Source organism: Tyto alba, unplaced genomic scaffold (assembly GCF_018691265.1).
Source record: "Tyto alba isolate M040663 unplaced genomic scaffold, T.alba_DEE_v4.0 Super-Scaffold_10, whole genome shotgun sequence".
Lineage (NCBI taxonomy): Eukaryota > Metazoa > Chordata > Aves > Strigiformes > Tytonidae > Tyto > Tyto alba.
Genome location: NW_024881262.1, coordinates 7,300,645 through 7,317,503, shown reverse-complemented (window position 1 = coordinate 7,317,503; position 16,859 = coordinate 7,300,645). Strand labels below are relative to the sequence as shown.

Here is a 16,859-nt window from a genome sequence, read left to right as displayed (position 1 = left end):
TGAAATGATTTGTAGTTATATGTTACTATACCTCTTCTCACTTTATATTTTGTACTTCTGTACTGAACACTTCCTTCACAGTTAAGAAAGAAAAAAATAAGTAAAGAATTTTTTCTGAATACCTATGGCAACCTAAGATGCCTCAGCTGAAATCCTGGTGGAAAGTATTGAGAAGATGAACAAATTATAGTGAATGTGGGAGATTTAATAAAATCAAATGTTCAAGAGCTGCAAATAATTTTTAAATTCAGTAGAATTCTTGAATGCATAGTGAGTCTCCCACAGAAAGAATGCTCACCTCTTTTTGATTCTATTTCATTAGACTCTTGATGAAAAAAGACTGTAAAATTACTGCAGGACAATGAAAAAACCCAATAAGATTTATTTCTGTCTTGCTTCTCATTTTAAGATAATAAACCCTCTGGAACATGAAGAATACATTTCAAATACTTAAGATACATAAGTAATCTTTTTTCAAAAATATGTTTAGCTTGTAACATATGCAACACAGAAGATACTCAGAATACTTCTACAAATACATTGGTATCTATTATTCATATTTGCTTGAAGGCAATTTTCATACTTTGCTTAATAAGGGATGTTAACCAATATACATAATTTCCTCTGGCCTTTCATAGGCCTTCATCTAGCAGTTTCTCACATAATAATGTATTCAAATTAAGGTTTCACCAAAATAATATTTATTTGCTAATACATCATGGGATGTAAGAAATCAGTATACCAAACAATGCAGTCTGCTATATATTCACTGTTAGAAAGTAATGCAAATTGCTACATTTTACTGTAGTATTTTCTGTGTTGGCTAAGGCAGGCATTTACACATGGATCAAACATTAAATTTAGGATCCTCTCTTGCCAGTTCTTCTGCCAAGATAGTTTTGGTCCTCTAGATCTATTGTTCGCATTACTCTTTTGAACCATTAAAAAGTGCTGTTGCAACCTTAAAATACAGATCTTGTTCAAATTGATTCAAAAATACCATGAGGTACTACATCAAAGAAGTATCAGAACAGTATTTGAGCTAGTACCTATATATGTAAACTAATTTGCACACGAGAAAACATAAAACGAGCAATTTTATGCATTTGAAATGTGTGAAATATGAAAGCAACATTTGCAATGGAAATCCCTGTCAAGTTATCTATTGCTTCCAAAACCCCACAGTATACAGAAGTGCTTCATTTAAGCTTCAGAGAAGTTGGGACTATTTTAATATAAGTAATTAAATGCAGTGAATTGGGAATTCAGAAGTGTGGTATCTACTTGTCCTGCTACTTCTGTAAGAAGTGTCAAAAGAATTTTCATTTGCCTTTTTTCTTGGGCATGAATTACAGCAGCGTAAAACTCTGAAGAGGGCCCAGCCCCCGAGCCTGCGCACAGATCTAACCTAGATGCTGAGCTGTGGCATATTTCTTACTGTCTTCCTGCCTTGGTTGAAAATCAGAATATTGAAAACTTGGAGGGTTATTTCAGTATTGGAACACTCTGCAGTGAGATACAGATTGCATAAAAATCCTAATTTATCTCCACCTCTTGGCTTGCAGTCAGATCCTTTCCTGGGAAGTTTGGCATTCTGGCAAAGGCAGAACAGCCTAAATTCTGTTTGCTTCTAAGGATGAGGCCAAATCTGGCTTCCTGACAAGTCTCCCATCACAAAACAACCAAAGGCTCAGGACAGCGTATAGTGTTTAATACAGGTTATTTTGTATACCCAAAACATTTGTAATACTGTAGATTAGAGGTTTTGCATGGGGATCAGTGATGGTATAAAAGTAATTTGATGAGATATTACTTAGAGGAAAGTGAAGGTAGCTACACACAGCTAGATCATAAAAATTACAACTAACTTCATGTAGGATAATAGGGTCAAAGATTTTGATATTTTTTTCTGAGGCACTAAGATGTCTATAATTTGTCTTCAGTGAACAATTTTTCTTTCCTATTTTGCAAATATTATCAAGTTGAAGTTTATTATACTCTCAGAGATAAATCTGCTATTTGGAAAAACTTGAATACTTTTATTATATGATTAAATATTGATCAAGGGAATTTATCTTACCAAAAAGCAATTTCTCTTGACAGAAATGACACAAACTGCTCTTATGCCAAAATGAATAGTTTTAAAGTTTGTTATTTGTTATTTTTCTGTTTACCAAAAAAGAAGTTTAGTGACAAATGTTAGAATAAACCTGTTATTTAAAATGTACGTATACCAAGATAGAAACCTATTCAATGGCAAACAAAATGATGTCTTTGTGCCCTAAAAAATAGAAAAGCGGGTGTGTATCCATCTATCCAAGCACATGGATAATGTCAATTTGCTGTGCTAGGAAAAGCACAAATAGAAAAGAAATGGTTCATTTTAAAAGTGCACTATATATTCAGGGTTCCCATTTCATAAATATCTTGCCTGCTGTGCACTGCAGTTGACCCTTTAAGCATATCTAGTCAATAACCTATTGTTTACCGCAAGTCCATTTTGTCATTTTGATGGTACAGATTCAAGTGTGGCAATCTTCCTTTCTCTGCTTCACTGCATACATGACTCCCTTTGGCTAGTAGTAGCTCACAAAAAAAGCCACTAAAATGTCATTAATTAAAGCAGGTTTGAGATCTGAATGCTAATTCTATTAATGGACCTATGAAATTAGGACACTGTAAATCTAGATGAGCTGTGCTTGGGCCTCCTACAAACCGGGCTGACCTGAGGTTACCTACTATATTAAATAAGAATTGTCCAATACATTTTTAGAATTCTAAGTATGTGTAAATCAGACCTTGTGAAGTACACCACCAGAGGGAATAGATAACTGCAGTATGCTTTCTATCTTAACTTCTTCTATTTATCTAGCATCAAATTCATTGAGTGCTTCATACCAAGAAACAGTGATGCCCAAGGCTAAGGATGGATCAGATAAGGCCTTCTGGACATTTTCCCTACTGTGTAATCCCAAAATGTTAAAATTTCATGTGCAAGCAACTTAATATTCGGATATCTAAAGGGGACTTGTTATGAAGCTGCCAAGGGTCCCTAAAAGTACTTATGAATTAACATCCTCTGCATGTTCTTCCAATTCAGAAAACTTAAAGGAATGTTTTTTTGACTGCACATTTTGATGTGTTTTGCTATTAATTTCCCATCTTTACTTTCAATGAAATGTACTTTTAATTAGGCAATAATATATAATCTTCTGTTCATCTATCATTTTTACTCAAACATGTTAGGAAATGGATGATAGAAAAAAGGCTCATCACAGACCCTTTGGTGGTACAGCAAAGCTGGAATAAAATGACATCTCCTGACAGTACCTTTAAGGTTTCATAAAAATATAATGGATGTGCTTGTCACTGACACTAATGATCAAACATTTTCCCAGTTTTACTGGGTATTAAATTGTGAACTATAAAAGAAAGCCCCACAGTCTAAGCAATGTAGGAAAAAGAGTCTTGCCACATTTTTTTATCTCTTTTGATATCTAACTAACATAAACCTTCTCATTCCACTGTTACTTTCACTGAATAGTCACTATGCCGTGAGTGGGTGATGATTACTTTTACTAAAGTGAAGAGGCTCATTTTCAAGAGGAAACACAGCTCTCCAAGTTGTAGAACAGGACCATGATATATGCAAAAATACTTAAGTGACACAGGACACTCATTCATCACAGTATCTTTATGAAGTTGACTAAATTTTTTTTTTTAATCTGCCATGAAGCAATTTTTGAACAAATTATGTCTAAATTTTATATATGATTTTGAAAAATATTTGAAAGATAACCTCTGTTTAATATTTTCAGTAGTATTACCATGATGTCAAAATAAAGAGAAGAGCAAGGCAGCAAAAAAACTCCCAAACTATGTGATAGGAACAATGCAAAATAAATAATTACAAAAATGAGGATTGATCATCTTGACAAATTAGATTAGCACTGAATAAATACAGATCTAATTTGAATGCACTGGAGGAAGGGAGGAAGTATGGTATGCTATTCTATTTAGAAAGAGAAAAATATCAAAACAAAACAAGACAATACCTTCTAGTCAATCACAATGGAATTAGACTCCTCAAATAGGCAAGTACTTCCAAGTTATTTTGAATTAGTTTTCATTATAATATATTCTCATCTCTGCGTTCCATCCAGCAAACAGTCAACTACATAAATTTTCATACCATGAAGAGGCTTACTAAGCTACATTCTGGAATTATTATAGGAAGGGGAACAAACTCAGGTGCATAAACTTACTCATAAAGGAAAGGTTGTGCATTATTTTTTGTCTGTTGAGAATGTGCAAAGTCTTGCTGAAAGATGAATAATCGCAGAAGTACTGGGCTTGGCACTGATTGCCCAACCCTTACTGCAGGTCTGTATCCTTATATTTCACATACCTCTTTAGCCAATAAAATACTGCTGGTTCACATGATTCTGCACAGAAGCAATATGTACATTCAAACCTAATGTATTTTCTTAATGTACTCTGACACACAGCAACAAAACACGTTAAGGCATAAGACTCATCCTCTGTCACTACATTGTCCATAAAGCTCTAACAGTCCTTAACAAAAGTAAGATAGGGCTTTTGCAACAGTATTTTTGTTTTGTTCTGTTTTCTTTCAATATTTTGAGTTTTATTTTACATGAATGTTGCAGCCCAACACAGCCAGCTGACACAACACACTACTGAAAAAATAAGGTTTGGGCTGGAAAATACAACAGACCTCTTCAAGGAATATCTCTTCTCAGAAGCTCTGTGCATGAGTAGCAATTTTACAGTACCCTTTTTCCTCACTGCATCATTTCAAATTATGGGCAACTAGGCTCTGTCACAGGGGGAATCACTGTACTTATGAATCCCATCGATTTCAGTGCAGTTATTTGGGAAATAATGTACTAGTCAGAATAAGGATATCAGCCACTTGAGTGTGCTGCAGTGACTTTACTTTCAGCATTAAAAGTACAAACTGGCAAAAAATTGAAGTGGTGGAATACCTGGATGGGTATTTTCTACTCAGTGATCCCAGTCGATATCCTCCAAATAAAGAGTGACAATATAAATACAAGACTAAATTACAGCAATGGTTCCTATACCCTCCCCAAAAGGGAAAATTGCTTATAATTAAATAAAACATAACCAAGACAATCTCACTTATGAATGTGTTTCCATTTCAGCATAAATTATGGTCTTACAGTTATAGAACGTTTTCTTTTCAAATGCAGACATTATTCAGAATTCCAAATGGAAAATACAAAATACATATAATTTTTCCTTTTTATTTATTATTGCCTTTTAACCGAGACCCTTGGTATTTACTGTTTCTGTAAGGAAAACCACTGACTCTTCAAGAGGAAAAAATGGGAAATTTAAAGCAGTGCTTAATCTAGAGAATCCTGTGACTCATTCTTCCACCCTCCAGTTCAGTTTATGAGCACCACTAAAAAATGTTTCAGTTCCATTAAAGTCCTGTGGTTAAAAGATAATCAAGAGCAAGAAGTATAAATTAATAAAATGAAGAAATGAATATGCAGTTAGCATAAACCAGCTCTCTGCTTTCTCTCGCGCCTCTTGAGTTCAAAAGGGGTAGCAGCCAATGTTGACCCAAAGCATTCTCCTTTTCTAAATAAATGTTTCCTAAGAAAGAACACAGCAAACAACACTGGCAGTATTAAATCTACCTAGCATGATCTTTTCTGGATGATAAATAGACTCCTTTTATAATCCTTTTACATTTCTTTAATGAAATTTAAATAAAAGGTTCCTGCTTTTTACCAGATGGATATATGTGAAATAAACATTCTAAGTCTCAAATTAGTTGAGTTCAGAATCCAAACTTGTCTTCATATCTGTCCTTTCCTAAAAACAAGCCATAAAAATATATCTGCACTTACTCCTACACTGTCCTTCAAAAGTATTAGACGACTTATGCAATATTCCTCACTAGACAAGATTGTTTGCACAAGACTTGCATTTAAAGAGAATCCAAAGAAGATATAAATAGTCTGAGCCCAATGGCTTCTTATTCAGTAGTCCTTGATTTTCCAGGGCAAACGGTTCTCTTTTTCATCTTATCTTGATTTGAAGAAAGATTCTAACAGATTTTCGTTCTCAGACTTGTTTCAAAGACAAAGTTGGGCCATGGAACTCAATGGGGTTTTGTTTGTTTTTTAAATGCACCTGCTCCATACTTAACGTTTATCTTTGCTTTCTCTTTACCAAATGGATTTCACTTCTAAGCTATTTCTAACATTTTATTTAGAAGCAAAATTTGCATCTCCATAAAATGCAGGTCCTCGAGCAGATTAGACTATAAAACAAAGGATGTTTCAACTCAGAATAAACAGAAAAATAATCTGAATTGTATCAAAAGCTGTCTACAGTGGACTTAATAATAGTACTTTAAGGAATCTAGTATCACAGCATATCCTCCCTCCCCATCACTACTGGTCTGGAAGAAAATGCTGCTGTTGCAGCTCTGAACATTTATTTACCTGACTTTCTCAATAAGAAATGTCACTGTGTGAATCGTGGAGAAACAACGGCAGAACTCCTAGGACTCACAGAGATCGTCTATATTAAGATATATATCCACAAAGACTGATAGGAGAAACCCAGACCAATAAAGGTCATATGAAAGTGAGAAGACAGACCTTATTTTGTCCCTACATCTTCCCATATGAAAAAAAAAAAAAAAAAATCCCTATATTATTTCTCCCTGTATATGTATAGTCAGGTATTTTACACAGGGATGAAGTGAAATCTATGTCTCCCACAGGGAAGGGACAGTTATGCTGAACCTCTCACCTTATGGGATATTATTAGATAAGGCAAGATGAGAATGTCAGCTATGTATTTGCAAATCCATATCTTAATGTGACTGCAAAAGGTTCTGCTGTACATCGATGAGCTAGAGTTTCAAAACAGCAAATGTAAAAGTTGATATCTACTATGATTACGCAGAAGTTCTACTCTGAGACTATCTTAGGACCAGAAAGCAAAGAAAGACAGAAAAAAATGTAAACGGTGCAAATTTTCTTTTTTGATCATGCGTGTATTTCTACACTATTTAGTGATATATCATCATTATTTATGCAATACATGACATACAGACATTGTACCAGATACAAAATATATGAACAACTTCTACATATGGCTAATATGCATTTATTTTACTAAGAAAACCCTGCAAGTCTGATACAGAGTTAATTTAGTTAGTTTGAAAGTAATTTCAAGTATTCATACCAATCACTGGATTCCACTGTGAGTTTTAGAGGTTTTATTGTAATAGGTCCCACTTAAAAGAAAATTAGCTCCCTGCCCCTTGAGGCTCTGTAAAGACCACAAAGTCCAAAGAACCACAAAAGCACAAACACAAATGAAATCCTCCTAAGCTCAGTAAGATGTTAGCAGTGAGTTACCTCAGGGATCAGTGTGAAATTACAAGTGGAAAAGCCATTACCATCAATGAAGGTGAATTAATTTTCATCTTTCAAGCAACTAGCCCTTTTAAACACTGCAACTACAAGTGATTTAGAAATTGGACTAAATAATTTACAAAAATAAACAGTGCTTTCAGATAACAGATACTGTATTACAGAACAGAATACACTATTGGCATATAATACAGACAAATGTTTGAAACGTCAAAGATGAGAACCCTGTTATAAAACTACAGATTACAGATTATTAACAGCTGCACAGGATGTGAAGTCACTATATAAATTGGAAGACAGGAGGAAGGAGAAATAACATACAAAATATTACAATTTCCTTGCTTAAAGAAGTACATCGCGAATGAAACCTCCAACTGGATACTAAGGAGATAAATCCAGCAAAAAATAACTATGATCTTTCTGTAAATGATTCAGTCCCTTGTAAAACACAACCGTAGTAGACTGTTTCAAAATCTAAAGTCAAAATCCATTCCTTCCCAAAACTAAAGTGTATTCAGGTGCCAAATTTTTAACAAAAAATTAGACTGTTAGAAGAAAATTACCCAGATGAGCAAACCAGAACCAATGAATTCAAAACACAAAGAAACAGAGCGATAATGAAATAAAATGACCACATAAAAGAAAACCTGAGTAGCAGATATTGCTAATGCCCACAGGTTGAAAATAAAATCCACTGGTCTTCAGAACCAACGCGCTGCTGTGAATGACACCTGGCCTATCACACCACTTCACATGTTACAGGGAATACTCTTATACCTATGTAAGTATTCTGAAGTGACTGTACTAACCTCCATAATATCCCAGATTTAAACTTCTGCTTTCAGAAGCCTGAGCATGCAATATTTCAGTAGAATATGTAGAAGGGAAAAACAACTATCATATTGTCTCAAGAGCTGGTGAACTTGTATCATGAATGCGACTACAGTGAACAAATAGCAAAGCATAATATTTTAGAAATACAAGCTACCAGAGGAAAACCTCACAAGTCTACCAACAGCATCAGCATATCCTATCCACTGTATTTGAAACAATCAAAAGTAACTCTATTCACTCTCCGATTTGGCCTAGAAAATAAATACCGGAGGTATTTGAAACCCATAACACTTTTCAAAACTCCAAAGAAGCTCAAAACAAATAGGTAAAAAGTACAGCTCTTATTAAATGAAGTTTTCATAACCTCCTTAACGTTTTCAAAGTATGAAAAAATCCTGGTAATCAAAACTTAGTCTCCTTCTTCCAAGAGAAAACTCTATTAACAGTAGCATAACATTTTTTAAAAAATCTGATTTACTTGTCTATGAAATAAAACATCACTGTTATTCACATAAAAAAAAAAAAAAAACAAACTTCTTCTCTCTGAACAGCTCAGCAATGGGAATACCTGTTTCATACCTCTAAAAGCATGACTGCAAGTTCTTCCAGATAGTAATTGCAGTATCTTTATATCTCGTCCCCAGAATACAAACCTTTTATTTGACAAAGAAAATAAAGTTGCTGTTCTTTTGCTTTTTTGTTTGTTTTTAATACATTCTCACGTATAACATGACTTGCATTGCAGACAGCAGGGATTAATGGAAAGCTGAAAGCTTCTTACCAAGTACCCCAAGGCGATAGTTGACTGTGATGACTATCACATTCCCATAACTTGCTAGAACACTGCCATCATACAAATTTCCAGTGCCTTCCATGTAGGACCCTCCATGAATATACACCATCACAGGCTTAGGTCCCCCACTGTCCCGAATGTCTGGAAAAAATATTAAGACACATTTTATCTCAAGAAAGTACCAAAATAAGATACATGCAATATTTTAATTTTTTTTAGTGAGGTTATTTTTCTTGAAGTGTTTCTCAAGCAACATCTTTTACATAAGAAAATGGGCAGGTGGGCATACGTGTTTCTCTGTGGCTTGCTTGTAACAAAAGTTCGTATTTTTGAAACCCTCGTTGGCCTCAGAAAAGCAGAAAGGAATCGAAAATGGTAACGTTTGCTCAAATGCAATGGGACAGTGGTGTGATTGTGTTCCTGATGAATTTGGTGTAAAACATCTCCTAACATTAGTGTGAGCTCATTTAGGCAAAGTCTGAACACTTCCGAAAGCTCAGTCCATCTTTCTGTTCACTTGGCTAAAGGCGACTCACCATATTAAGATAAAGAAGATTTCTGGTCCTACATAAATTGTTGATTGCTTCCAGTATGGTAAGATCAATAATCTATAAAAAAAGTGTATAAACCAGTGTCTTTTCATAGGTCTGAAGACTAAGTTCTCAAAAAGTACTTGGAAGCTGTTTAACACTCAGACCTCAAATGGATATTATTTGTAACCTGAGTAGCCTGACGTTTAAGGTGCGTGGGTACTTCTTATTTTACTGAACTGTAAAAGGACTGTACATTTGGAAAAATAGCTACCTGGAACAATACTTATAAATCCCCACCCTTCATTCAAACAAATTGTAAGGTCATTACAAAAGCAATACCCAAAGCAGGTAACAGTTTTAAGTCTTAGAATCTCTGCTATTCTCTCAGACAAAAAAATTAGATATTGACATATCGTTTTGAGTTTCTTTTTAATGAAGACATTGATTTGGGTATCCCTCCCCTGCAAACAGTCTTATTTGCAAATACATGCATATACTCAGAATAAAATTTTGAATATCTGAACACCACTGCTCCTTGCGAGGAAAGTTGTTCTTAAGTGCCAATTCAAAGGAACAGTTAGTGGTGGGATAATGTATGTTTTTAGAAGATTTTTTTTCTGTTGGGCAGGAAAGAAATCAGCTAAGGTATAAATTTAAACTTTTACATCTAGATTAAATTATATTTTGATCTGCTTTACTAGGTGCCTGAGTCTTTTCCACTGTCCAAGTCATAAAATTTCATAACAGTCCATAAAAATCAAGAAAGACAATAGCAAAAGAGCATATGGAAACTTCCCAATGAGGAACTGTACCGTATATTCTGATTTGAAGACGTTTTTTGTCATTACGACGGTATTCAAGTGACTTCCCTGATTACTCACTTCAGCATTTGAATAAACTTGAGATGTATTGTTTACTCCTTTGATTTGGAGGAATCTTAGTTAAGAAGCTTTCAAGTAAGCTCTCTGTAAAATTGTTTGAATCACTTCTGAAGCACTGTAACAACTACTAGCTGAGGGCAGTTACACTAAAATCCCTGCTTTTTGAATTTCCTGAAAAAAATTGGCATAGATGTCTCTGTTTATAAAAGTCAGTTGCCATTACTATTTTGATATTGATTCCAATTTTAAGAAAATACCAGAACAGTCAAGATCAGAAATTGGATCTCCAATATTGGAAGTACTAAAACAATCATTTATTTAGGACCAAAAGGATGATGAAAGGCTGTTCATGAAATTGCTTGTATGTATTGCTTTCCTCACTCAAGCATATAGTAAGGACTTTCCAACATGTAATTTTCAGAATGTAAAGTTAAGGAGATTATAGATCTTCATTGTCCATCAGATAGAATTACGAGTTCCTGAGGTTTAAAATCTACACTAAGGAAAAAGTCTTTTCAAATTCATATACTGTTTTTGGTAGATGGTTAGTTCATAGGCTATGCTTCTTTTTTTCTGGATACAAATATGGAAGCAATAATAAATTATTAATCTGAAATCACTGTGTGACTGTTCCCAGCAGAAATTGTACACAGTTAATTGTATGCTTGGTGGTAGCACAGGGGGAGACTGTCTCAGAATTCTTCTTTAATTAAAATTACATAGAATTACAGAGCACCTACTGTGAACAGTAATGAAATGTTGGTAGTACTGGCCTGTTTATCTGGAAGATAATACTGGAATATTTAGAAAAGAATGGGTCTCCTTTCTCTGAGAAAGGAAGCACACATTTATGAGTGAAATCTGACGTATAAAGAAGTGATTCTCTGAGTAAATTCTGTTTATACTATACTTTTGTCATTTCCTACTACCAATAATCTTGCAAAGATTAGAGACAGATAGACTAATTTTCAGCTCTGCCTATGTGCCATGTCAGAACAGATGACATACTGTATGAATTTTCCTCATGCTGCTTTGCCAAAGTCATCGGTCTTAAGAGAAATCCCTTCTACAAAAGAAAAGTCTTGCTTCTGTATACGTCAGACAGTAATCTAGTACTGGAGACATCTGTGGGGGTAGGCAGCATTCAGCTGAGGCTCATGGGATTTTGGGCTATGCATTATATAAGAGCTATGGAACTCTTCACATGAAGAAGGGAGATCACTGCATTTCGGTGGTTTCGTATCAACTGCAGTGTACAGTCAATATTATTTGAAAGGTGTAAATATTCAGCTGGGAGAGTACTGTTTAAATACAGACGCTATTAACTAGTGGATAATATTAAATAGTAAGAGCAAAGGAAGAGAGAAAAAAAAAATCAGACCATAATCAAGAATTGATTCCTACCTGAAAGAGAGTAAGTGTTCCCCTATGAAAACTACCATTCTTTAAAATCAAAATTGAGGAAATATTAAGATAATAATCTGTGAGGAGAAATTCTGTATTGGTACAAAAATGGCAGAACGATACACTTTTCAAAAGTGCTTATCGGTATTAAGTGTCCAACCCCACAAATAAAATAATTGTGATTTTGGCACTCAGATACTTTTCAAAACCTGAGTGTAAATGATTTGATACATCTTTTCCTACAGGCTGGTATCAGTCCTTTGTATGCATGTGCTGGAGTCGTCTCAGTAAACTGTAGTTGCAAATTCTCACACAGATTACTAGTTATTCATGGACACAGATTAATAGTTATTTGGTGAAATAGCTCATTCTGAACCTGAAAAATTGGGGTGCAAATGTGGCATTTCTGCCAAGTGTAGATTTATATACTGAGTTAATTTAGTTCTGTACTGTACTTGTTGCATTTTACTAAGTGTTGCTTTAATTAAAAAGGAAGCACGTTAATATTTTCAGACACATATGCAGGAATAGTGCTGCTCAAAATCCTTCTCAAATTCAACTCCATTATGTTTTTATTCACACGGAAGTTTTGAGTGCTGTGATTTGTTTGGCTTTAAATTGCTACTCCATAAAACATCTAAGTAGGTCTTACGGTACAGCAGAGAATGATCTTTATACGACATACACGTGAACTTTCTTATTAAGATTTCCATCATTCCCTCTCTTCTCTACTTTGTTGCATCTACTCTTTATGTCTGGTCTTATTTACATTACAGGCAATTTAGGAATAGGGCTGTCTTTTATTCTATGTTTGCTACATCACACAACAGGGAAGCAGGTCTGACTGTGAATACCAGTCACAATTGTCATATATAACAGAACATAATTATAGCTTCAGTCATTTGAAGCTGATGTGAATTGGCCACGTGACTTAACAAGTATAATTTGCAGGGAACAACCAAAATGGGAAAGGAAGAAAGCCTACCTGGAGACAACTTAGTACAAAAATATAATTAGTTTAGCACAGATGTCACAAGTAGCGTTTTTAAGTGCTATAAAAAATTGTGACATTTTGATGTAGAGTATCAAGTAAAACTTAGGTTTTGAACATGAAACAGCACAAGAACAGTGGAAAAAATTTAGATTGGTAAAACCTCTGTGTTCCTTACATAGAATATTATATGGATATATGTGTAGCTCTTCCATATGCTTTGTCCTAAAATATTTAAGTAAAGCATGGTACCAATCATTGCAACTCAATCGTATAAAAGCCTTTTAACAGTATTTCACATTTTAGTTCAGTTCAAATCTATCAGGTGTCTCAGCAGTCAGTGACAATACGTAAACATGTTTTTAACATGTGATATAAAACCAGATATACTGAGACTACTAAAGTAACCACTGAACTTCTGTTAAGAGCAGCATCGAGGTTCTAGACATGTTTCACATTTTGAAATACAGCCTGCACACATCAAGTTTCAGACAAATATAATTATCTCTTTTTTGTTTGTCTTTTTTCTGTCAAACCAATGGATCATTTTGTGCACTCTGAAACACGTAACTACCTTCACTTGAAAGTGATTGAGATCCTGATGGAGGACTATACAAATGTATATTCTAACATAAAAAAAGGCCTATGCTTTTACAGGTAAGCATCTGAGCAGGTTCTCATTAGAGTAGGACCTCAATAGCCAGGTGGCTAGTAATTTTAAATTATTAAAAGATGATGGTTACAAATGTAAAAGCTGACAGGCTCTTCACTGTACAAGCAATGTTTAGCAGTGCTAAAAGTATGATGGAGCCCTGAAGAGGTGTTTAAATTAAAGACCTGTTTGAATTTTTATTATGTGTGTTTTCAAGTATTAGTAACATCACTGCAAAAATTCAATATATTCTGAACTGAGGTTCTCAGCGTAAAGCAAAAATATAATTGACAAAATTTAATATGTATGTGACACTGGAACCTGTACTTGGGAGTTGGAATCACAAAACTAACATGAATGGGTGACAGGATGAACAGGATTCATGAATATGTCTATGTGTATCAGTCAACAAGCTCACCCAAAGTCATAAGATCTGTGCTACTCCAGCCTGGCTGGAGCTCATTAGAGGCTATAATTAAGGCTAGAGCATGTGGTTGCTTTGCGAGGTAGACAAATGTGTTCTGCTGTTTACTGATTTCCGAAGTCCGAAAATGCGTAACTAGTGCCAGAGGGAAAGATTGTTTCTCTCTCTCTTTCTTACCATGACACTTGAAAGCAGATGAAATCCTAAACTTGGCAGCCTCGTCTATTTTAATACTAATGGAGTGATAAGGTTTTTTGGAGATCCTCAATTCTGAAATGTGCTCTTTTGCGCCAATGACGCCAGTCTGTTAAGCATAAGAAGGGATTTGCAAATACATTCTGCATCATTAGCAATTCAAAATTTGAGTGGATCTTTGTTTGTTTTGATTTAAAACATGCTCTGGACCAAGAACTTCCTTCAGTCAATGAAGTCCAATAGACCATATAAAACAGAGCATCAGACTAAATGATCAAAATCATCACAGTTACAGCCTGTGAACAAACAGCAACATCTGTTCCTAATCTGTCTCCTTTTCCACAGGAGATTGGAACAGAGACGGGATGAGTAGAAACATCTAGCAATTACAGCACAGACCCCACTTCCGAGGCATGTACTCTCAGTTCCCTGCTTTACTATAGACATGGTGTCTGCATTCCTCAAACTTTGTGTCTGTATTCCTCTTTTCTAAAATTGGTATAGCATGCCTCTATCACAGAGGGATGCTGTGAGACTGAATACATTAAAAACTGAGAGATACTTAAATAGCATTGGGGACTAAATAAGGACCTAAGATTGACAGATTGATGTGCTAGGTAAGGTGTGTATGACAGAATGGTGGAGGAAAAGAATTCATTTGTGAGCAATCCTTCATGGATATCTCATACAGCACTAACTACTTAGAAGTCCAGTTCTGATCCCTGAGTACACAGACTGATTAATGATTTGTGTTGTTGTGTTTTAAGTCATGCTAAGTATTTTAGCATATAGGAACTAAGCGTCCATAGAAAGTTGCATTTTTTTCCTACAGACAAATTAAATCATGTTAAATTATTACCTTACCAAAATTAAGACTAAGTTAAGGTATTAAGATTAAAATATTTTACTTTTTTAATATGAGCTTTGTTTCTAGACTGGGGAAAGTAGGGTTTATTCAACTGTTGAGCAACCTAAAGTTAAACCTGGCATCTACACTAGATATTGCTTACCTACATGTTAACAAATAGGCAAATCCACCACTGCTATGAAAAGGGAAAGCCGTAGTGCTCACTGGTTGCAGGTGCTTTTGCCACCTTTGCTTTTAATGCTTACTCAAGTATTTCAATACTTAGTGAGAAACAGGTAAGCAATTTCAAAGTGTAGACATGAAAGGGTTAAACAGAAACAAGAATGCATCCAGAATGGGGAAAAAAGACATTCGTATAATTTCTGACTTTTTGCACATTTCACAATCATAGAATTTGAAAACACCTTCATTTTTTAAACAGCAAATTTGCAGATCATTAGCTGGTAATGTGCACTACTGCCTTTGGGTCTTTTGAAAACAAAAATGAAAAATGATCTAATTAAGTCTGGTCTACTGGTTGCAGCACATACCAGAGATTCAAGTTTGATTACTGATTCCTGTGCTTGTGCTGGCAATGTTTGGACCACAATACTGTGGTAGTGACATGTAGCAGCAGATGGGAGTAGGATTACTGAACACTGTTTTAAAATGAAATCTTCTAATCAAACTCTGACGTTGGAGTGACACAATACGGAATACTTTCCATTAATTTGATCCAAGAAGCTGCTATGAAAGATCTTTCTTCAGGGAAGGTATAAAACAAGAAACGGACACGGGAGCTCCGAATTTCTTAATACAGAGACCATCCCTGACATTTTAGAAATCGCCAGACATTGTTACATAGCGTGGATTCTACGGTCATATGACACAGTTGTTTTTCACCATGTATAGTCCAGTCTCCCTAATATCCCAACTTCATTCATTCTGTTTGGTATTTGTTCTATTTTGCCTCCAGATATTCATTTGTAGATTTTTATACTGAGTAAAAACTACCATACTGCAGAAGGTGAAGGGTTTGATAGACAGATTAGCAGAAATCTAAACAGTTAAGGTGTCTTTTTGCTTTGCCTCTCTCTTTCCTGCTACTCCTAGCCAAATATATGTCTTGAAGCTTGTGAACTCTTCAGTTCTGCATGTGCAACAAGTGCTAGAGTTCCAGTGCAGAAGAGCAGGTTCACAAAATGCAGGTCATCTGATACTGCTCTTCCACTGAGGGACAAAGAAATGCAGGGCCTCAGCAGACAGGGCTTCTACCAACACAGCAGACATCCCAGCAGCCTTCCGTGTCTACTGATCATAAAAATTTAAATTTGCCCTGTCTCTCTGTGACTCTCAGAAGCAGTAAAAGTCTAATTACTGCCTGCATTCTTCTCCTGGCACGGAAAGGAGAACAAAACTGTCATTTGTATGCCAGAGAAAATTAATCCCAGTCCTATAAATTACAGAGATTTATTAGTGTTGTAAATGTGTTTCTTCCCCTCTAGTTTAACTGCTGTGTTCTTACAGTCCTGTCTCCCTCTCCTACAACTGTCAATGTGGGAGATGGGTTTTCTCTGACACGGACACTTGTTCTCCAAAGACTGAGAATCGTACTCTCATTTGATTCTGTGTACTAAACTGCCTTCCGACAGCAACCACGCTGCTGGATTTTAGCAAACTGAGTAGTCTTTTATGTGTGTCTAAGAAGAGAAGGACTCAACAAATGTTAAGCCATTAGCATCTGTCTTGGCAATTATACAGCAATTTTGGAGAGCCATTAAGGTCCACTGGATGAATAACCCTGGTTTCAAATGGTTTCTTAAAACATATTGTTAAAACAAGACAGACTAACTTTTA

General features: G+C 35.2%; 1 protein-coding gene across 7 annotated transcripts in view; it reads right to left on the bottom strand.

Annotated features, from left to right (window-relative positions):
- Positions 1-16,859, bottom strand: part of NLGN1 (neuroligin 1) — a 394,750-nt gene that overhangs the window by 188,851 nt on the left and 189,040 nt on the right. For 6 of the 7 annotated variants that reach the window (XM_042798898.1, XM_033006418.2, XM_033006417.2 and 3 more), the window contains one exon: positions 9,064-9,216. The exons of the other annotated variant lie outside the window; for it this stretch is intronic. In XM_042798898.1, the coding sequence (XP_042654832.1) occupies positions 9,064-9,216 (153 nt within the window). The remainder of the gene's footprint in view (positions 1-9,063; positions 9,217-16,859) is intronic. 7 annotated transcript variants of the gene reach the window in all.